The sequence below is a fragment of the Apiotrichum porosum genome (assembly GCF_003942205.1).
Source record: "Apiotrichum porosum strain DSM 27194 chromosome Unknown scaffold_2, whole genome shotgun sequence".
Taxonomy (NCBI): domain Eukaryota; kingdom Fungi; phylum Basidiomycota; class Tremellomycetes; order Trichosporonales; family Trichosporonaceae; genus Apiotrichum; species Apiotrichum porosum.
This window is the reverse complement of record NW_021167109.1, coordinates 735,851-757,199: the sequence shown is the minus strand read 5'-3', so window position 1 is coordinate 757,199 and position 21,349 is coordinate 735,851. Positions and strand designations below refer to the sequence as shown.

Sequence of the window (21,349 nt, the reverse complement as noted above, 5' to 3'; positions counted from 1 at the left end):
ACACCGACAGGTCCCAAAGCCTGCTCGGCCTGCTGGTTTGGACACGGAGGTGACCGGTGTAGGCGAGCCACAGGTACACGATTCGTGCGACACCATTGGGGCCCGCAGTTGCTCACAGGATCACAGTTGGAAGCAATGGCCAGCATGTTGTGGTGGTGGGCAGGGCAGGCACCAGGTCGCTCTAGCGCAACGTCACGGGGCTAGTGGATTTGGACACCGATGTGGCTTAAGAGAACGTCTGATCAAACCCCCAATGCCTTCTTCCCTCACCTTGAACATCCACACCCAGTCACACGTTAGATGCCTCACAACGACCTGGAAGCAGTGACGTCGGCAGGAGGCGCGTCCTCGATCGCGCAAGCTGATAAGGATCGCGACCTTGTTTTCGACCCTCAGTCCAAGTCACTCGAGATTGAGAAGTCGAAAGCCGAAAAGCGCTTCCTGAGGAAACTGGACATGATCCTGCTCACCTACGGGTGTATCTCTCAAGTCATCAAGTATCTGGACCAGGTGAGTGCGCCTTCCGACCGTGGGTGGTGTGTTCTCAACGGGGAAGGGCAAGGAGCCGCCACGCGTGGCGGCCCGCGATATATCAGCCTGTTCCTCCGGCGCTTGACATGCTTGCTATATATTGATCTTCATCTGCCCTGCTGACCCGTGCCAGACCAACATCAACAATGCCTACGTCTCTGGGATGAGCGATGATCTCAACTTTACGGGCAACGAGCTCAACTATTTCACCACCTACTTCAACGTCGGTTGTACGTATTCGCCCGGCACAAATACCGGCGATTCCGTATCCCTGCGCTGACAGAACAACCCTTAGACTGCATCTTCCTTATCCCGTCCCAGATCATGATCACCTGGTTCCGCCCCTCTCTGTGGCTTCCGGGGCTTGAGTTTGTCTGGGGCATCTTCACTGGCTGTATCGCGGCCTGCACGACCTCGTCCTCTATCTACGGTCTGCGTGCCCTCATCGGCATGGCTGAAAGCTCGTGTTACCCCGGAACGGTTACGCTTCTTAGTACGTGTTGTGGCACGTTCTCCTAAATCAAACCTAACTTGCGCACAGTGGCATGGTACACCCCTCTGGAGATGGCCAAACGGATTGGCTTTTATCACTCGTGCCAAGCCGTCGGCTCAATGTTGGCAGGAGCACTCCAGACGGCCATCCACGAGTCCCTCGAGGGCAAGCATGGTCTCAGAGGCTGGCAGTGGACGTTTGTGATCAACTGCATCATGACCTGTTGCCTTGCTCTGCTGGGCCCTCTCATGATTCCTGACTTTCCCGACAAGCCCAACCCGCTTGCGTTCTGGATCACTCCTGTCGATCGCGAGATCGCCATGGCCCGTCTGGAGCGCTTCAAGCGCGTCGATGTCAACCCTATCAACTTGAAGACATTTAAGCGTACCCTCAGCAACCCCTTCCTTTACATGGCCATCTACATCTATGTCGGCATGCTCATCGCCGTCTCGGGAATCAACTGTGAGTCGCTGCTCGACAAGGCACATGTCTAACTCTTTGTTTCAGACTTCCAGCTGTGGCTCAAGTCTTTGACAAACCCGGACGGCAGCAAGGTGTGGGGGATTAGCCAGCTCAACGCAATCCCTATGGGTGGTTACGCCATGCAAAGTGGGTGGCCCGGTGCAAGTGGTGTGGCTTTTTACTGACCTCTGTCAAAGTGGTCGGTATTTGGTGCTTTGCGTATGCGTCCGACTTCTTCAGGACGCGCTGGCTCATTATTCTCATCATCTGTCTCATTGGAATACCAAGCACTGTCATCATGACGGTGTGGAACGTTCCCAACTCTGCCAAGTACTATGCCTGTGAGTCGTCTCATATTCTCTAAACAACCCGTCCTGACGGCCTCCGAGATTTCATCCTCTTCCCTCTGCAGTCGCACGCTCCGCCGCTGTGGTCCTGGATGAGTGACATGCTCCCAACGGACGCCGAGCAGCGTGCCCTCATTATGGGTATCTCAATCACGATGTACTACGCCATCAGTGAGTGCTTGATATTTTCTCTTACTCCAAGGAGCAGAGCTCACCAGCGACACAGACGCCTGGTCCAACGTCCTCATCTTCCCCGCTGTCCAGGCCCCGCACTACAAGTACGGATGGCCCGTCTGCCTTGCCCTTTGGGTCACGTCTGGTCTCGTCGTCTGCGGTATGCGCGTTTACGACGTAAAGGTCATCCGCCCCCGCAACTACCGCAAGGCGCAGGAGGCCCTCGAGGAGCAGCAGGTCGCGACGGCGCAGTACGTCTCAGCGGGCGACGCCAAGGACAACAACGTCATGGTGCGCACTAATTCGGTCAACTAAGCGGAAATGGGCGGTCCGGTCATAGGATAGGTAGGGTAAACGTTGTCAAGTAGGAGGGAGGACACAGATGAATTGTATACGTTCTGGCAGGGTCCGGAGAACAAACAGGGTGTGCTGGAGCTTGCAAGGGAGGCCAAAAGGGATGCTTCCAAGCTGCTCTCGCTGCTGGATAGGTCACGACGGGGATCGAACCCGCGATCTCCTGATATACTGATCGTAGTCAGACGCCGTACCATTTGGCCACGCGACCGATGGTGAGCAAGATGTTCATTTGGTGCCGCGCGCGTTCGCCTCTCCGAAGGCTTCTACAGACGTGGTATGCATGTGAGACAACTACAGAGAGGGGTACGAGAAGCGCTAAGTCTTGCCAAGTCGAAGAAACGACGGGTTGCACTGGTGGCATGGCGAGAAATCGGTCGGGCTGTGGTAGAGGCGGTAGTTGTGTAGTGTGGAGTGGAAAAGCCAGAAAATACCCGAAAATACGAGGTGGCGCCACACGATCGGCGCGGAAGCCGATCTTCCACCCACCTTTCCTTGGCTTCACCAACATCAACTCCCCCAGAAACAAGACGCGTAGGAGCTCAGGCGGCAACATACGAGTAGTGGTACCGGACCAATCCCTACTTCCATGCATGACGGGTCCTCAACCGACATGTCTCGCCCAAAACGCCGTCTTGAGCCGGGAACTCACTCTCCCTTCGCCATCTTCCTCTTCCACCACCTCCCCCTTCTTCCATCCTTCCCTAGGTCCCCTACGACGCTCTGCAGGCGTCCAAAAAGGTCACGACGGGGATCGAACCCGCGATCTCCTGATAACAGATGCTGAATCGTAGTCAGACGCCGTACCATTTGGCCACGCGACCGGCTGATGGTGTTGTTCCCGCGCGTTGTCGCCGTGTCCCGCGCTTGTCCTTCCTTCTCGCGATCGCCTCTATCCCTGGCTAGCTCCTCCGACGCAGCCCTCAGAGGTTGTAGGCAGCCTGCAGCGCGAGCTCATGGGACAAGTACATCTCTATATGTGGGTTCTATGGTTACAGCTCGTCCTTGATAATCATGTCATGTGTGTGTTTGTCGTCCGATCTCGTCGGAAACGTTTTTCAATGTTTCGTTGATGCCGAGGATCCTCCAGAGTCCCTCGTCCAGGTAGTCAGACCGACCCCTCACTACGTCGCCATGACCGCGACGATACGGAAATGGTGCGCGTCAGGGTTATGCGGATGGCTGTTCTCCTCTGCAATCTTGCAGGTGACGTAGTGGTCGCCGCTGGTGACGTTGCGGTCGATATAGTCGACGACGGCCATGTTGTACTGCTTGGTCCAGTAGCCCGACAGGCGGATGGCACCCTTCTCGTTATCGTCGACCCAGCAGAGCGCGTCGCCGAGGTCATAGTGCTGTGAGCGGAAGTAGTAGACGGCAATGCGGCCAGCATTGACCTTGACTTCCACGCGAATGCGGGCGTCGACCTCGGACGACACCCAGTAGTGCTTCTCGCCGTTCCAGACAAACGGCTCCCAGCCCTCATGGGACGTCGGCTGCATGGGGTTCTTGGCGTCGTTGGCATCGGCGCAGAAGAGCTCTGGCTGGCGCAGATCCAGGATGTGGCTGGGCGACGAGGGGTCCGGCTTGTTTGGGTCGATAGACTCCACGAGCGGCGCGAACATGGGGAAGAATGGGATGGCGTAAGGAGTTTGAGGAAGCGCAAAAAGACGGCGTTCGTTGCCGATCGCCTCGAGGTTGTCCTCGTTGAACGTCTCCTCCCATCCGTCAGGCGGCTTGGTCCAGTCAACGGCGCCATCGACACGCAAAGGCTGCGGCATGTCAAAGTTGACGTCGATGAGCGAAGACGACGGGTCAGACGTCGCAATGGTGTGCTCGATAGGAGGCACGACGGGCAGGCCATAATGGTCGAGCAGGCACAGCTGAGATTCAAGGTACGAGACCAGGATGTCGCTCAAGAGGCGGTGGCCACGTGCATTCGGGTGCAGCTGGTCGGCGAGGAAGAAGGTCTTGGCGGTAGACTGCGGGTAGCGCGTGTAGTGGTTGAATATGAGGCGCTTGAGCGACACGTAGGGAATGTCATAGTAGTGTGCAATGGGCAGGTGGACAATCTGGGGGTCGCCATAGCCCTGGTCCTGTGCGACCTGGGGCGACCACGAGCCGAGGATGACAATGGCCGGCTGAGACTCAAACTCGAGCAGCACACGAAGGAGCTGGTCAAAGAAGGTCTGGTAGACCGGGTCGCTGAGATGAATGTTAGTGGGCGGGTTTCTTGTCAAGAGCAGGTGCGACGGCTTGCACCCAACTTTTCACTCACGACTGGTCGTTCACGTCAAACTCAAGAATCACGAGGTCGACGTCAGTTGCAATGTGGTGAGTCTGCCGTCAGCCACTAAAAAAGCGTGGTATGGATATCCAGAGATAGCGGTGCACCGCCACCCTCCACACATCGCAGCGAGGAAGGGGTTGGGGACCCTGTTGACTCTGCCAGACCACCCGCGGCTCGCAGCGACGAGGCGAGGATGGATAGGTGGGACCCATCTCTCCGCATCACTCATGCCGATAAAGCTCTCGGACATGTAACTCACTCCACAAAAGGCATAGTAGCTCGAGTCGCTTCCTCCGATAGCGCCATTCTTAAACTCGATGTTCGTCGTCGGAAACGCGTCCTGGAACCAGTGCTTGACTAGTGACGTATAGCACCCTGGGCCCGAAGGGTCGCCCTCTGGAAACTCGGGGGAAGGGTGCACTCCTCTGCATGCGGAGACTGCGGCCCGTGTCAGTCTCAACTCTTGGGCAAAAGGGGAACAAGGGGTAAGTGCACAGAAACAGTGTGCACGTATGAGGGTGGGGGCTTTACGACCCACAGATGGCGCAAAGCACGACCCAGCCTTTACCACAGCACGCGGCCCGAAAGCACTGGCGGTGGGGGCCGTCCCAAACTCCTCTGACATAGCTCCATAGCTCAAGACTCACCACTGCCTCCCAATACGCCAACCTTGACGGCCTTTCCTTCACGCGCGTTGGCGAGCAGTCGGCGCACGCGGGCGCCGCTTCCCTCGTAGAGTCTCGATGTCTGCAGTCCCTGCCTCTGGTAGACGTTGCAGAGCTGCTGTCCACGCTCGGTATCGGGACAGATACACGACCCAGGCGTGACGTAGATTGTCTCCTTGTCGCCCGTCGCGTTGTCGTCGCCGGTAGCAGCATCAGAGCTCGAACTCCATGACCCGTGCTGCGTCTCAATCTTGACTTTGGGCAAGGCCGGGAGCGTGTCGGGGAAAAGCGGGTGGACGAGCGCGTACGAGTAGATGAGGAGTGGGGGGACGAGGAGGATGAGGAAGGGCTTCCACCACCGGCGCAGCCGCGAGAAGGAGACGCCGGCGGGTCCGCGGAAGGAAGGGGGGTGAGCGCGCCGAGGCGATGACGGCGCCGAGTGGTGGGGACTGCCTCCGCTGCCGGTGCTGACGCCGAGGAGTGGCCTGTCGGCCGCTCCGCCACCAGTGGAGACGCGGGGACCGTAATCCATGCCGCGCTGCTAGAGGTGTTGAATGGGGGAAGAAGGTGAAGATAGATACAATGTGAAAGAGGGTGATAGATGGGGGCGTTTAATGAGCGTCGTCGCGTCCTTTTGTCACACTAATTGGAACATGGATCACGTGACCGGCGAGCTGTTAATTGCAAGGCAAGGGCGATTACGTTGGAGCCAGGAATGCGGGACACGGTGGCGATTGCTCTCGCTTGCAGCATGTGTGTGTTCCCTGATGTGCATGGCCATGGTGTGCACGGTCTGCGGACTGGGATGGATCGCAAGCATCAAGCATAGAGATGTATGGAGCGCAAGTGTGCGTTTGACAAAAAGGGCCCTTTGGCCTTTGGGGACCGCCTCAAAAGTGCAGAGTCGACGCGTCGACGTCCTGAATAGGATGTCAATGCCACCATGTGACGCCGAAACCAAAAGTGCAAAAGCATCAGTTTGGTCACGAGCGAGATTGGGAGACAAGTCAGGACAAGTGTTGCGTCTTCCTCGAGTCTAATGTCAGATGACGAAGTAGACGTGCTGGAACGTTAGCTGCTGGAGGTACATGCTGCTGGCGACGGGGAGCCAGAGATCTGCAACAACCATCCCGAGACATGGTGGTGGGTGGTCATCTGCGGCCATGTATGACTTTGGGCAAACACAATTGACGCATGGGCTGTGCCCAGACTGCCAAGCCATCGCGCCGAGGTCCAGAGGGGGCCTCGTGCAAGCCGCGTCTCATCGAGCTCTCATCGGCCGGTAATCGCTTCAGCAATGCCACCTGCGGCCCAGAGATGTAGAGCTGCATCCGTGGCCTCAATTCCCACGCCTCATCCCTCGACATGCCCAGCCATGTCCCAGCGCCGTTGGCCCGTTCTGCCATGGCCTCCCCCATTGTGATCGCGTCGGATTTCGACGCGTGTTGGATAAAAATCAAGTAGCGATGAGTTAGGCTGAAACCTTCTCTGCCTAGAGGCCATTCATGATAATCCGCTACCCGCGTCAGATGTCAGATGGGTGTTGTCTGCATGGATTACCCCACAGCCACCACTGCCGCGACCCCGAATCTTCCACCGCCTCTGCTCTTGCAACTCTGCAACTCCGGACTCCCAAGCCATAACACGTGGTCTGGCGTTGATCGGCGAGTATGCGGGCAACCAGACATTCCGCGTAACTCGACTACTGCTGCGTCTGATGATCGTGGTCATCGACTCGAACGAGCTGGAGGGTGTCTTGCCTCGTCCATTGCCAACGTCTTCCCTCGTCACCTCTGCGTCTTCCCTCTTCACATCTGCGTCTTCCCTCCTCATCCTTGGCCGCCGCCTTTTCATTTAATGTTCTTCACTTGTCGATGCATTGGGGTTGACACCATTCTTTCCGCTTCCTGCATTATTACAACCTTCCCCATTTCTCTCTCCCCCCCGTTCACTTCCGTCCACGTCGACCGGCGTGTACCCTACCTAAAGGGTAGGGCCGCATGCAAGAATGGCTCAAGACACGGGTGGTGAGCACGACGTTTTCGAGTGTTGAAGTGGCTTAGATCTCGGGGTCGTCGTTGTTGGTGCCCGACTGGTGGAGTCAGTGGGTGCGCGAAGGTGAGCAGGAGGGTGGCGGAGGAAGGAGGAAGACGGAGGAAGGTGGGCAGATGTTGGAGGAAGGTGGAAAGTAAGGTGCAATGTGCGAGGCCAGGTGGGAGTTGCAAAAACACCAAACTCACAGTGAACGAGAGGTTCTGGCCGCGGAACTGGTTGTTCTGGTTGCTCGACTCCTCCTCTGCGAACCGTGTCAGCAGCTCGTCCACCCCTTGTGCAAAGCCCCTGCCTGGCCCCTGCCCTCCACTCACCGCCGTCACGACGGTATCCGGGGGTGCTGGCGCCCGTCTTGTCGCCGCCAGAGCCGGTGCGCTCCTGGGCGTAGCTGTCGTCGTCGTCGTTGCCGTCGCCGCCGCTGGCCGTGCCCATCTGGTTCTGTAGCAGGTCAGCGTCTGTTCAGAGCGCCGGGGTGGCACAGGGCGGCGTCACCCAGACCAGTCCGCAGTTCAGTGCACCGCCGCCGCCGCGGGTCCCACCCAGCCCAGTCTCTAATCCCCATTGCGTTGGGCCAGCGTTGCCGCGGCTCGGGCTCGGGCTCTTAGCGAGAGCTCGGAGCGCCAGCGGACGAGGAAGCCAGCGCCAGCGGCGAGCTAGGCGCCGCACGCCATCTCGGGGCTAGCGCCAAGCGACGCGGGGCCTGTCGCGTCGTTCCGCTTCGAGGCCCGGCCGCCGCCCCGCCCCACCAGCCATTCGCGACGAGAATGGGGACGACGTTGCAGAGGAGACGGCTCTCCGCGACCGAGCTCCCCCAGACGCCCAGACTTGCGGCAGCGGCACAAACACACAATCACTCGGAACCGCTCCTCGGTCGCACATTGCTGTACTCACCGCACGCGAGAAGGCCGATCCGCCGGCGTTGCGACCAAAGCCGCCCGTCGTGGTGCCTGCGGCGTGTCAGTATCTCATTAGACAACGTGCTTTGTGCTTTGTGTGCGGGTGTGTGCGGACGTGGTGTGGTGTCCTCTCCTCCCTTCTCTGCACCGATTTCACGGAACACCAGCATGTGTTGTGTTTGTGTTGGTCCACCTGCCATTGTCCGCGCGGGGGGCCCTGACGCGCCTGACGGCGCCCCGCACCATGTGTGCCGTTCTCCACACGACGCAAGACGCCGATGGGCGACGACGACGGCGGCGACACACGGGCGCGCGGGACGAGGAGACGGGGGCCACGGCCTGCGCAACCTCGTACTACTCACTGTCGTGGTCGCCAAAGCCGTCATAGTTGGACTGCTTGGACTCCTCGCGCTCGGCGGGCAGGTTCTCCGATGCGGGGTTGCGGAGCGACTGGGTCGCGAGCTTGGTCTCCTGGACGTTGGAAGAGTTGACTTCGGACATGGTGGTGTGGTATTTGCCTGTGTGTCGATATCTGTGTATGTGGAGAGGAAAGGGGAGTGTGGTTGAGAGAGATGGAGAGGATGAGAGAGAGGTGTGATGAATACACACACAGGCGAGTGGGAATGCCTGGGCGAGGGGGCAGTTGCCGGGACCGTGGAGTCGGCTATGGTGCGCCTGGCAGCAAGCGGTTAAACGCGGAACGCGGATAAGTATGCGCAAGTGCGTCATGGGACAACACAACAACGCCGGGTGCTCCGTCGCGCAACATGATTCGGCACGGCTTCGTTGCCTTGCGCGCAGCTGGCTTGCAGTCCATTGGTCACTCACAGCTTGTCTCCGGCGCTCTCGCTGTTCTCCCACAAACGTGTGGGAGTTGGGCCCAGGTTAACAGGTTTCCATGGATCTCTGGCAGCTGGCATCGTGGTCACCCACGCGTACCACACGAAACTGCATTCGTGTCTCACAACAACAGCCAGCAGCTCGCAGCCTACAACTTGCCGAGTCAGGAATCGCTAACCCAGCGTAGCCAGGGACCCCGTGCAGTTGTTCCTGTTGCGACCGTGGACGTGCGTGCGGTCGTCGTGCTCGAGCCCACATGCGATCGTCATCGTACGCGATCGTACGCAGTCTGCGCCGCCTGCCACATGCACCGATCCCCCGATCTCTCACGATCTCACGCTCACAGCCCATGGCCCGACCACGCCAGGTCCAGTACATGTCCATGTCGTGGCGCTCGTTGCGAGTAGTGTCCATTCGCACATCCTTCGCCGCACGTACACTGCTCCACCCTCCTCACACGCTCAGATCCCTGACTTGCTCACAAGCGCACCACACTTCATGAATGCATAACACGCTCGAGCGACTGCTCGGCCTCGTACGCATCAAGGGTCTTCCTATCTCGTGTCCCCTTTTAAACCGCAGATTTCGTTATACACCACAAAATTAGTAGTCGTTGTTGTCGTTGCCTACGAGGAACCTCTGTCAGCACGACTGTTCTCCTTCCAGTCTTTCATTTCAGCCTTTGGACTCACCACCGTAGCCGCCCTGGCCACCCTGCTGACCGCCGTACGACGACTGCTGGTTGCCGCCGTAGCCGCCCTGGCCGCCCTGCTGGCGACCCGACGAGCCGTACGAGTCGTTGTCGTCGTTGTTGTTGCCTTTTGGCGTGGGTCAGTAAACGATAACTGGGACAAAAGAAGAGGCTCCAGACTCACCACCGTAGCCACCCTGGCCACCCTGCTGGCGACCGCCGGACTGCTGGCCCTGGCCGTACGACGACTGGTTGTTCGACGAGCCGTAGCTGTCGTCGTTGTTGTTGCCTGAAGCAAGGTGTCAGTGGGTTGTTGCTCCAGGTGATCGCTGTGTGGATGTGTCACCTCTGTCCAAACTCACCACCAAAGCCGCCCGACGACTGGTTGTTCTGGCGGCCACCCTGCTGCTGGCCGTAGCTGCTGTCGTCCGAGGACGAGTTCTGGTAAAAGTGTCAACATTGACCTCAAAGGACAAGGAAGGTCGGGGACGTCCAGCTAAAACGGGGGGGCGCCTAGCTGGAGACGGGAACCCCGGCCTCCCACACGATGCCACACTCACGAAGCCGCCCGACGACTGGTTCTGGCGACCGCCCTGCTGGCCGTAGCTGTTGTCGTCCGAGGACGAGTTCTAGGGACCAGGTCAGCATGTGTCATGAAGAGCGACCGAGAGGATCGTCGTTGACGTTGTCTTCGTCTCCCCTCCTTCTCTACTACTCACGAAGCCACCCGAGGACTGGTTCTGGCGACCCTGGTTCTGGTTGGAGCCGTACGAGTCGGACGACGAGTTGTTGTTGTTGTTGTTGGAGCCGTACGAGTCCGACGACGAGTTGTTGTTGTTGTTGCTGGAGCCGTACGAGTCCGACGACGAGTTGTTGTTGTTGTTGTTGTTGTTGCCGCCCTAGGCAACGGGTCAGCTGGGTGCCACAAGACGAGATGCGCTGTACTCACCTGGTTCTGGTTCTGGTTAGAGCCGTACGAGTCCGAAGACGACGACTGCTGCTGGCCCTGGTTCTGGTTCTGGTTCTGCTGCGACGAGCCACCGCCGGTGAACGACGAGACGTCAATGCCGGTCTGGAAGGGTCAGCGGAGGGGCTCCAACATGGCAGCGGCAAGGTCTCTATGGGATGTGGTCTCGACTGCAGTACGACACGGGGGATGTGCCAACACCTGTAGCCCAAACGTCGATTACACGAGGGAAGGCGTGCAGCCTGGCGTCTGGGGCCGGGCTCGGCCCGGAAACGTGGAAGGAAGCAAACAAGAATGGGTGGGGCCAAAACACTCACGGCAGACTCTGGAGTAGGTATCAGCGTGCTGTCCGTCGCTTAGAATATCATGAACAAGACTCACTGATCTGACCACCGTACTGGCTGGCGAGCTTCTGGCCCTGCTCGGACTGAAGGAAGCCCTCGGCCTTCTCAAAGAGCTGACGTGGCGTTAGGACGACGACGACGGCGGGGAGGTGGGCGACCACGAGCAATGTCGCGCACTGAGCTCGCGAGAAGCAGCACTGTGTCGGCCGGCACTCACGTTCTCCATTGTGATTGAGGTGTTTGGGGGGTTTGGGGGGAAAGGATGGGTTGAAAGTGTTGTGGATGAGAGAGAAGGAGAGAAAAAGAGATGGGGAACGGGGGACTTGTTGACAAAGTACACACACACACACACGCCGTGTGCCCACCAGCCGGACTGGCCGCGACTGGGCCGACTGGATTGGACAGGGGCGCGGTGTACCGGTGTGTCGATGGTGTGCGCGTGACGCACTGTCCATAACGAGCGTGCCACCCAGGGTGGAGTGAGGTGAGTGAGGGCTCTCGCTCACTCAATGACTCTGTCCCGTCTAGTCGGCCCACACACACCGGCCCCCGGCTCACGCGGTTTGGAAGAAACGGTGGGACGCCTCTTTCCATTCCTCCCCACAGCGCTCAAACGTTGGAAGCAGCACGAGAGAGCCATTCTTCACAAGCGAATATAACGCTTGGGCCCCCCCTTATGACGTAAACGGTGTCGATCGTTCATACAACTCAGACGGCCCTGAGCACACGCACCGAGCAGGACCGGGCTGCGCACTCTCTCAAGCAGCACACACATTCCGTCGACGCACAACCTTCCAGAGTACGACAGTAGAACAGTACCACAGTCAGTCTGTCTTGCTCTTGGTAGACGTGCACTGGCGCACTGGGCACACTGTACACTGTGGTACTGTCCGGCCAGGCGTACTACTTGTCCACCGACGTGACGGTGTACTGTGTCCCCCCGTTCAACTCCGTTGACACCTGCCGCCTGCGTGCCCTGCCTTCCACCGGCAGAGAGCCGTATATAGAACCACGTCGAAAGCCGTGTGTGTGTGTGTGGCGTCTGGCCAGTCCAGCCAGGCCTGCCTTGAACGTCTCTTTGCTCCTTCATCCGTGCGCGATCTGTGCGTAGATGGCGTGTGGCGTCTCCAGCAGCGTCATCCCCAGCAGAGACCACTATACTCCCGTACTCCCCGCTTCCCTGCATACAGTCGCCAGTGGCTTGCACAGCATCGGCGACCAGACACAGCCAGAGCACACGGCCACACGGCGAGCACCACAGGGCAGGCGACTGCGCAGACTACGGAGACGACGACCCCCGTCGTATAGTGTGGATCGACGGCCGGACGGCCCGGGGAGCGCCCCCACACACAACACACCACAGGCCACACACACAACACACGTCCTTTTCTGATGTACGTGTCTGCACGAATCGCTGTACGCCGCTGTTTCTCGTCGGACCTTTTATTAAACATGTGTTCCCTATCCACTCCGGCCACTCCCTTTGGTCTCCCTTTCTCCCTGTCTGCGCTATTGCGGATAGGCGTTTCGTTGTTGTTGACGCGCAGCGCGCAGCGCGCTTGACAAGCTGACGAGCAGGTGTATTCATGTATCGTGTGCAACTGACAAGCATAACAAGACGATGCGAGATCCAGATGCTAGAAACTTGAAGCCTGACAGCTGTCGTACAGCGAAAACTCACCATGTCCTTCCCTACAACCATCGGCGTTCCCCAATGTCCCCCCAATTCCTTCGGCCGTGAGACACGTATACATCGTCCCCTTGGCGCGACACGCGAGCTGCTGTACTGCTGTAGCCCACACCTGTCCTCACTGCAGCCCACTCATGCGAACAGCCAACCACAACGCTCTACATGTCCCGTCAGAAACGTGACACGCAAGGTAACGTCCATGGTTAGGGGCGGCCAACATGGGTCCCTCAACCGTCATGTCGCATGTGTGCATGTGTTAGACGTCACACGTGTGCATCCGGTTGCCCATGCCTGCATGCCTGATGGTCTAATGAGCATTGAACTCTTGTGTGGCAACAGGCATCGGGATCGTAGCCTCTAATTGGCCTCTGATCCTCTGACCGCATGAGCGCGATTCATTTGAACTCGGTTCCCATGCTCGCTCGACCGGATCCACACTGAAAAGGAATTAAGGAACTTTGTCGCTAGCCACTGGCCACTGGGAACAGCGCAGACAACACTAATAACAAACTTGCAACTTGCCGCCTTATCTTCCCTCCGTGTCTTCCTTCCTCGGCACTTCCGTCGCAACCCCCCCCCCCCCCCCCCGTGCCCTCCTGCTCAGCATCTACCACATGCATTACTATTACTGTACAACCCGCGCAAGCGCGTCCATGTCGCCGACACTGCCCACCGCCTTGGCCGCGCGCTCGGCCCCATCGAGCGCACCGTCCCCTACGCCCTTTGCCAGCGCCTTGTCCACCGCCCAGGAGAGGTACGCCTGGCGGCCTGCCTCCCACTTGCCTCCCGTTCCGTCGCCACCTCCCACCCCACCACCGCTCACAGCCGCCGCTGCTCCAACGCCAACACCCATGGGCACATCGACGTCCTTGATCCTGTCGTGCAGCCCCATCAGAGCCGCAGTCATGGCCTGCGCGTTTGTAGGCAAGGGAGCGAGCCCGGCCGCCTGGACGCCGTCATGCACGAATCCCACCTCGGCGCGGCGGTGCGCTGCGATCTCCAGTCGGCGGTCGAGCTCGGCCTCGGCGAGGGCCAGGCGGTGCCGCACGAGACGCGCCTGCTCGACCTGGTCGCGCAGGGAGGTGAGGCGGTCCGCGAGGGTGGCTTCGCCGCCCGGTAACGTGGTGACGAATTTGGCCCGGTCAAAGTCGATGCCAGAGTGCCATGGCTGCGAGGTGTCAGTAAACAGGAAGGAAGGCAAGGCCAGAGGTTGGGGGGGGCGGGGGGGGGGGGGGGGGGGGGCACTCCACTCACCATGACTGGCTCGACGCCCGCCGGCACCTTGAATACGTTCCTCAGTGCGTACGCGGTGAAAATGTCAAACGCGCGGTCGACGTAGCTCTCAAGTAATGTCTCCAGGGCGTGCGATCCCGTGTCGACTTCACGGTCGTGTTCCTCCCTCCCGCCGGCCATCGCGCGCGCCCAGCCCTCGACGGACGCGACAGTCGGATAGATCAGGCCGCGAGCGTGTTCCGAGATGTCGTGGAGAATGTTGAACGGGGAAAAGTTCATGAGCTGCGGGGTTAGAATGTGAGGAGGAGGGAGGCAGGGGGGTTGGGTCCCGTCCGATTCTGATCATGTCCAGCTGCCGTGTAACGAGATGTTGAACGTGACGCTGCCGACCAGAACATGGGGGACCACGGACCCACATCCAGACTCACCTCGTGCACTATCCGCTCCTTATCCTCCTCTGTCAACACTTGAGGCTCCTTTGGTGCCGCTTCGTACTCCCAGACAATGTCCTCTGGCACATCAATGGGCGGCATATCGAGCGTGACTTTTGAGGTGGACGCGGTCGGCTGTGGCTGCGATTGTTGTTGGGCATGGCTGCTCGACGAAGGCTCGACAGCATCGGTGCTTCGGGGGGCCTCGACAGGTTCATCCACGGCGCGTGAGGGTCGAGCCCTCGAGATGGATTTACGCGGCGGCATGGTGGGAGATGGATGATGGATGGATGGATCGTTGGTGGTGTGACGCGCGCATGACATTGTCTTTGTTTTGATTGTTGGGTGGCAGGGGCGGTCGGCAGAGTGATAAATATACTTCCGTTAGCATAATATTGACGTGTTAAATAGCCTTTGTTATGGCCGGACTGCGCGAGCCGAGTGCGCCGAGTGCTGCGACGCGCACCAGCATACGGGCTGTAGCGCTCTGTAACACGCTCAACTGAACCTTCCTCCACCAACTGCATCGCTCTTCACCTCGCGTCCAACCCTACCCACCGGCTGGCCACGATGAAAGTCACCAAGCCAAACTGGGTCGAGCACGCGGCAGGTAAGTGACTTGCCCCTGTGTCCGGCTGCGTTCCCGCTGAGAGCCCATGGCAACGAGGGAAGAGGGAGGCGCCCGGACTGACCAGTTCCACAGGCGAGAAGCAGACCAAGTCGCCCATCTACTCTATCAATGTGCATCCCGATGGCACACGTCTTGCTACTGGCGGTCAAGGTGAGCTGGAGTCTTCAGGCACTTGAGCTGACAACAGACAACAAGGTCAAGATCTGGAGCACACTGCCAATCCTCGACCCACAGGCCGAGGAGGATGCCGCCAACCCCCGCCTCCTGTGCACCATGTCGGCTCACACAGGTGCGCTCCCTCCACCTCTAACAAGTATGCTGACTCCCAGGTCCCGTTCTGACCGTCCGCTGGGCCCACCACGGCCGCTACCTCGCCTCTGGATCCGACGACAGCGTTATCCTCATCTGGGACATTGACCCTGCCGGCGGCGGACGCGTGTTTGGCAGCGAAGAGGTCAACGTCGAGAACTGGAAGGCCCTACGTCGTCTCGTGGGCCACGAGGCCGATGTCGTCGACTGCGCCTGGAGCCGCGATGACGCCATGCTCGCCAGTGTTGGCCTCGATTCCAAGTTTATCATTTGGGATGGCTACACTTTTGGTGGGTCCAGGAGTCTCGTCTCAAAGGCAGCCAGCTAACCCAGCAGAGCGTATCCGTACCATCGACGCGCACCAGGGTTTCGTCAAGGGCGTTACTTGGGATCCCGTCGGCAACTACCTTGCCACTCAGGTGCGTACAAGCCAGCTGAACTTCCTGCGTGGTTAGCTGGCGTATTCTGGTCGCGTTCAGCTCCAACACTTCGGCCCCTGTAGCTGACACCGACAGTCCGACGACAAGACCGTCCGTATCTGGAACGCTGAGGACTGGAAGTGTGTGGAGACGGTCAGCAAGCCGTTTGAAATGTCGCCACAGTCAACCTTCTTCCGTCGTCTCAGGTGAGCTCATCTGACACGGCTTTGCAGCTGACATGCAGTTGGTCTCCAGATGGCGCCTTCATCGCCGCCTCGAACGCTATGAACGGCCCCGTCTTTGTCGCCGCCGTGATTGAGCGTGAAGGGTGGACCTCTGAGATTTCGTTTGTCGGCCACGAGAACACGATCCAGGTCACCGCCTTCAACCCCCGCCTTTTCTTCAGCGAGGGCGTGCCCCAGGACCGCATCCATGCGTCGTGCATGCTCGCTCTCGGCGCCGACGACTTCTCCATCTCGGTGTGGCGCAATACCCACCACAAGCCCATTGTTGTCGTGCGTGACGTTTTCGCGCGCCAGCTCCTCGACCTCTGCTGGGCCAACGACGGTCTCACACTGTACGGCTGCTCAGCGGACGGTACCGTCTGCGCCATGCAGTTCCGACCCGACGAGTTTCCCGAGCTCGCTGCCGCGGACATGACGGACAAGATCCTCGAGGACTACAAGTACAACCCTCCTCACCGCCGCAAGGCACCCCAGAAGCCCCTCTCCGTCACCACTTCTTTCACTGCGGCGCCAGCTGGCGCTCAAGAGCATGTCAACGTCATCATCCCCCGCAAGGCTCCCAAGAAGGCACCTCGCCGCATTGGCCTTTCTGGCATGATGGGCGGCGCCGCCGCCGCAACCAATGGGTCGGCATCGGCGTCGGGCGGCCGTGCACCTCTCGCACGTCCAGCGCTCACCCCTCAACGCGGCACTGCGGCTGACGCGTTTGCGTTTGCTGCCGACCAGCCGCTCAGCGACTCGCCGGTCGCTGCCGCCACAGCTCGCATGTTTGAGCGCGGCGCGTTTGACCGTGACTCGGCGCTGAAGCGCAAGGCGAGCGAGGACGACTTTGGCCGTGGAGCACCAAAGGGCCGTACCATGGGACGCGAGTCTCGCAACCTCGGTCCTGTGCAGGAGATCCGCGCTCCTCGCGTCGCTATCAGCGCCAGCACTGGATCTGGCCATCTCCTCCCCGTCCCTTCTATCCAGAGCGTCCTCCGCGTCCAGCAAGACGAGGGCCAGGGCGTCTTCACCGCCGAGAACTCGACCGATGGCGGCAACACCACCATTGCGCTGGCCGTCAACGGCAAGGAGTCCTGGGTCGACTTTATCCCGTCACCGGCGCTCGCAATCGTTGCCAACACTTGTATGTGCGCCGTTGCGAGCGAGGACGGCATGATCCGCGTGTTCTCGCCCGCCGGACGCCACATTTCTTCCTTCAAGCTGCCATACCCGGCGTCAGAGCTCGCTGCTGGCAGGGAGTTCCTCATGGTTGTCACTGTTGACTGCATGGTCCGTGTCATCGACACGCGCAAGGGCAGCGTCCCCATACCTCCGTCGTCCATTGCACACCTCTTCGACCCGCCCTCGTCCTCGGCCAAGGTCGCTCCCGTGGCCGACCTCAAGGCCATCATGGTCCGTCCCAACGGGTGCCCGGTGGTCATCACCTCGGAGCCGGCAGCGTGGGCCTATGACCAGGACGTGGCCGCATGGACGCAGATCGCGACGCCATGGTGGGGCACTTCACCTCTGAGCGAGTCGCGCACGCGCGGTCGCTCGTCACAGGCCAGCGGCCCACTGGCCGAGATTGAGCAGCGTATCGCTTCGGCGGCCGACGTCGACCAGCCCGACAAGAAGCCCCAGTGGTGGGACGAGGCCATGTCCATGGGCCACTACGAGACGCGTCTGCGTGCCGCCCGTCTCCTCGACTCCAAGGACGAGTACAAGCACTGGCTCCGCGAGTACAGCAAGTACCTCGCCCAAGAAGACTTCCGCGAGCGCGCAGAGGAGCTCATCGGCGACCTCATGGGTCCTCTTTATCAGTGAGTTGTGCTTTTTGCTGATCGAAGGACGCGCAACTGACACGTCTGCAGCCTGGGCAGCAAACCTGCATGGAACCCCATCACGATGGGAGTGCCCAAGCGCGACTTTGCCGCGATCGCCCTGGGAGTCATGAAGGCGTCCCCCGCACTCGGTGGATTCGCTGGCGACCAGCTCCAGATCCTCAAGCGTATTCAGCACGAGGAGGCCAAGTGGGTCTAAGTTTTAATGTGTAAATAGAGGAAGTGTAAGGTGAAGGACGGCCATATGCCTAGTCTGTAGAACACATAGGTCTCATGTATAACTGTCATACGCGTAGCCCGCGTGGCCAGGGTGTCAGAGACAGCACAGCACAGGTCGGCCAGAGCACAGAGCACCAGCCAATTCGAGGACACTTTTCGTCAACACCGTCTTCCTTCCTCCCTCCCCCATAAACAAACCTCCGCCAACTCCCCCAGCCTCTCAGACACCTCGCAGGCCAAAAGGAAGACCTTCAGATGCTCTAGAACACCTCGGCATACACCGTAAGGGAGTCGAACCCCTGCCGCGTCGAGCTTGCACATGGCAACGACGCATGATACCGTTTCACCAACGGTGTAGTGATGGCGAGCCCAAGGTGATAGTCGGCGCTTGCGGACAGATTGTTCTCCGAGACGCCGAAAGCAGGCGGTGAGCTCTGAGGCAAGAGTGCGAACAGGCTTTAAGAGTGTCGCATGAGATGTTGTTCTGTAAGTGGGCCACGTAGGAGGTCGATATCCCTCGTCAGCCACGGCTTGGCACGGCATACTGCGCTCGAGCGCCCATGCCGTCCTCCCAAGTCGCCACTTCCCTGGCCCTCCGCCTCGTCCTCGGTCATACCCTCGCTGGTCCGCCCGCGCGGCGCCGGGTTTATTTATACAGCTGTACAACCGTCAGGACCTTGCTGTATGAAAGGATGACAGCAAGACTCACCAGTATTCCCTTCCTTGTCCTCCTTCTCGATCTGGTCCAGCTCGCGATTCAACGCCTTGGTGACAAACTTTGGTGGGTGGTGGTACGCCTCGTACGCGTACAGGCTGAAACCGAACAGGCAGACAAAGGCCCCCACTTGGCGCTGGAAGACTGTGAACACCATTTGGGCAAGTAGGTGGTGATGATGGTGGTGGTGGTGAAGAGAACAGTGTGGAAGCGATGGGAATCGAGTAGCGCGAGTAGATGGGTCCAGATGGCCCAGATGGCAACGCAGGCACGTGACGTCATGTGATCGCCGGTTTCGGCGAGTGGCAGGATCAGCATGGGCCACCAGCGGACGACAACGATGAATGACTGTCGTCCACCGTGTCTACGTGATAACCAGGACACTGCACGCAATGACAGGACAGGCAGGATACAGGAGCAGCGTGAATCGGGCAAAAAATAGGCCGGGTTTCAGCAACCGCGCGGCAACTCGACGAAACCCGCCCTCCACCGCCTCATCCATGTCTTCCTTCTCCCCGCCTCTCCTCTGAACATGCCTGGGACGTCCCCTACGCTCCTCTGCATCTCCAAAGAGGTCCAAAAAGGTCACGACGGGGATCGAACCCGCGATCTCCTGATCGACTAGTCGTAGTCAGACGCCGTACCATTTGGCCACGCGACCGGCAGATGACAATGTTCCAGCACGTGTCGCCGTGCTCGTTGGGCTTGTTTCTGTGCGTATCTCCAGTTTCCGGGCGTTCTGGATGGAGGAGAGGAGACCAGCCAATCCCGTTATACCCGTGACATTCGAGCTACATTTTGGGTTCCAAAGACTTCGCCACTTTTTTTTGTTTTTTGTTCTCTAAAACCGTGTTACACCTGCTCGTCTCCCCGTTGTCCCCATTCCTGCCTCGGATCACGCCAACGTCATTGCTCGCTATCATTAGGAACGTCTTCATCGCCTCTTCGCTAGTATATCGGTTAGTATAACCGCCTCTCAATAGGGAGTCTTTCCTAATAGGAATATCGCGGTAGAGCAGGGTTCAACTCCCTGGCGGAGAATGAGTGCAGTTAGCCACCTTGCGAGAGATTGGTCACCTTTTGCACAATGTTTTGGTGGTCCGGGGATGCGGCAGAGGCTATACTGATGGAATTCGTGCTGGGGGTAAGTCAGAGTGCCGAGTGAGCGTGGAGGGAGGCAGCGTAGAATTCTCGTGGCGATGTCTCGTGGATTATGGAAAGAATGTCGCGGCCGAATCTTCCCTCACCACATGCATGCTGACTGCCCACTCGGGCGTTGGCCAGACTACATTCCCCCACATTCAACTGTTCAAATGACTACTTTTGTCGTTTGATGGATTTAAGAAGCGATCATCGTTTCGGTGTGTGTGGCGCTCCATCATCATCGCCTGAATCAACTGGCGCCGGTCGTGAGGTGCACGCCTGCAGTCCAGCATCGAACGCCTCCTCGATTGTGAGAAGGTTTAGTGGTTGATACTTTTGCCGTACAAACGCCAGTGCCTCATACGCGACGAGCTGCGCCATGATTTGCACGACTCGTGGCTCGGCAGTATACCCGCCAGCACACCTGGTACATAGCGTTAGTGGATGCCACCTGGTAAGCAACTTACATGACTTGGACAATGTCGAGAGCTTCTCGAAGCACCGGCTTGTTAATTCCGCGTTGCTTGGCCAGTCCCTCGCACGCCGTTTTGGCTTGGGACACGCGCTGATGGCTGGTGAGCGAAGATGATTTCCGTTTAGAAGGTGGGATCTTGTCGAGGACCGACCCAACTGCTGAGCCTGCAAGGTAGACCGGGAGGAACGTGACCGGCAGGCGCTCGATCATGATCTGCGAGACTACACGTTGTAGATTAGTATACGCATGTGCGTCAATCGCCTGGACGTACCCCACATCCTCCTCTCAGCCGTCCAGGAAAGGGGGCCGCGATGTATACTCTCTCCAAAGAAGACCACTTTTGTGTGTTGCGCGACTTGGCGTCAGCCACCATTCCCCCCGACGCCACTCACCAATGTGGCGATACACTGATTGCACCTTGCATGAAAACCCGGAGCACCGTGAGAGCACAAAGGGCTCGTGTCCCTTTTGCCAGCGACATGTGTCCAGATCCACTTCAAAGTATGAGGTCTGGTCAGAGGTGATAATGACGTCGGGAGCGGCGAGCACACTAGGATCGCGCTCGCTCAACGTTGCAGGGTCTTCGTGAATGAAGTCGAGGGAGTGCCAGTCGTCCTTGCCCCTGTCATCGAGCTCTTTCCGTGCACGATCCAGCAGCGTCCTGTTGCCGTCTAGCAGCTTGAGTTTCCGGACACCTGGTATCAGCGTACCGAGCATGCTCACCGCGCACCCACCGTCCTTTCTCAATTCTTTGGCCACCTGCAGACCATGATCATTCAGTCCGACGATGAGGACTGAACCGACGAGGCGGCGCGCAAGCTCAGTGGCGTCTGGTGCGAGGGTCATGTTGAGTGTGATGTGGAGAGGAGATTGAAATGAGATCCGATGTGACACCGGGGGAAGATAACCATCG

The 21,349-nt window shown here is 59.1% G+C and overlaps 7 protein-coding genes and 3 non-coding genes across 10 annotated transcripts; 2 read left to right on the top strand and 8 right to left on the bottom strand.

The window, feature by feature from the left end:
* Positions 1-300: 300 nt before the first annotated feature.
* EHS24_004281 (uncharacterized protein) lies at positions 301-2,322 on the top strand (the record flags this gene model as incomplete). The annotated part of the gene is made up of 8 exons (XM_028619882.1): positions 301-510; positions 665-761; positions 827-1,024; positions 1,073-1,486; positions 1,532-1,633; positions 1,684-1,827; positions 1,876-2,004; positions 2,060-2,322. The coding sequence occupies 8 exons, from the start codon at positions 301-303 to the stop codon at positions 2,320-2,322; spliced, it is 1,557 nt and encodes a 518-aa protein (XP_028478854.1).
* A 171-nt stretch (positions 2,323-2,493) lies between these two features.
* On the bottom strand, positions 2,494-2,572 carry EHS24_004280. The gene has a single exon. It is a non-coding gene; the product is annotated as a tRNA-Arg (tRNA).
* Positions 2,573-3,100: 528 nt separating this feature from the next.
* On the bottom strand, positions 3,101-3,185 carry EHS24_004279. The gene has a single exon. It is a non-coding gene; the product is annotated as a tRNA-Arg (tRNA).
* Positions 3,186-3,485: 300 nt separating this feature from the next.
* Positions 3,486-5,845, bottom strand: EHS24_004278 (uncharacterized protein; the record flags this gene model as incomplete). Its single annotated transcript, XM_028619881.1, has 4 exons — positions 3,486-4,563; positions 4,637-4,698; positions 4,908-5,086; positions 5,296-5,845. The coding sequence occupies 4 exons, from the start codon at positions 5,843-5,845 to the stop codon at positions 3,486-3,488; spliced, it is 1,869 nt and encodes a 622-aa protein (XP_028478853.1).
* Positions 5,846-7,372: 1,527 nt separating this feature from the next.
* EHS24_004277 (uncharacterized protein) lies at positions 7,373-8,762 on the bottom strand (the record flags this gene model as incomplete). The annotated part of the gene is made up of 5 exons (XM_028619880.1): positions 7,373-7,405; positions 7,554-7,609; positions 7,680-7,803; positions 8,257-8,312; positions 8,624-8,762. The coding sequence occupies 5 exons, from the start codon at positions 8,760-8,762 to the stop codon at positions 7,373-7,375; spliced, it is 408 nt and encodes a 135-aa protein (XP_028478852.1).
* A 942-nt stretch (positions 8,763-9,704) lies between these two features.
* Positions 9,705-11,329, bottom strand: EHS24_004276 (uncharacterized protein; the record flags this gene model as incomplete). Its single annotated transcript, XM_028619879.1, has 10 exons — positions 9,705-9,727; positions 9,794-9,919; positions 9,977-10,081; positions 10,155-10,233; positions 10,353-10,421; positions 10,512-10,691; positions 10,742-10,864; positions 11,077-11,084; positions 11,141-11,216; positions 11,321-11,329. The coding sequence occupies 10 exons, from the start codon at positions 11,327-11,329 to the stop codon at positions 9,705-9,707; spliced, it is 798 nt and encodes a 265-aa protein (XP_028478851.1).
* A 2,089-nt stretch (positions 11,330-13,418) lies between these two features.
* On the bottom strand, positions 13,419-14,724 carry EHS24_004275 (uncharacterized protein; the record flags this gene model as incomplete). The annotated part of the gene is made up of 3 exons (XM_028619878.1): positions 13,419-13,961; positions 14,048-14,308; positions 14,455-14,724. 3 exons carry the CDS (start codon positions 14,722-14,724, stop codon positions 13,419-13,421), a joined length of 1,074 nt encoding a protein of 357 aa, XP_028478850.1.
* Positions 14,725-15,027: 303 nt separating this feature from the next.
* On the top strand, positions 15,028-18,083 carry HIR1 (HIR complex subunit; the record flags this gene model as incomplete). Its single annotated transcript, XM_028619877.1, has 8 exons — positions 15,028-15,067; positions 15,161-15,238; positions 15,276-15,377; positions 15,418-15,687; positions 15,734-15,816; positions 15,913-16,022; positions 16,061-17,863; positions 17,915-18,083. 8 exons carry the CDS (start codon positions 15,028-15,030, stop codon positions 18,081-18,083), a joined length of 2,655 nt encoding a protein of 884 aa, XP_028478849.1.
* Positions 18,084-18,379: 296 nt separating this feature from the next.
* Positions 18,380-18,459, bottom strand: EHS24_004273. Its single transcript has one exon. It is a non-coding gene; the product is annotated as a tRNA-Gly (tRNA).
* Positions 18,460-18,753: 294 nt separating this feature from the next.
* On the bottom strand, positions 18,754-21,282 carry EHS24_004272 (uncharacterized protein; the record flags this gene model as incomplete). Its single annotated transcript, XM_028619876.1, has 7 exons — positions 18,754-18,761; positions 18,813-18,954; positions 20,307-20,385; positions 20,429-20,657; positions 20,708-20,773; positions 20,829-21,131; positions 21,171-21,282. The coding sequence occupies 7 exons, from the start codon at positions 21,280-21,282 to the stop codon at positions 18,754-18,756; spliced, it is 939 nt and encodes a 312-aa protein (XP_028478848.1).
* Positions 21,283-21,349: the final 67 nt, after the last annotated feature.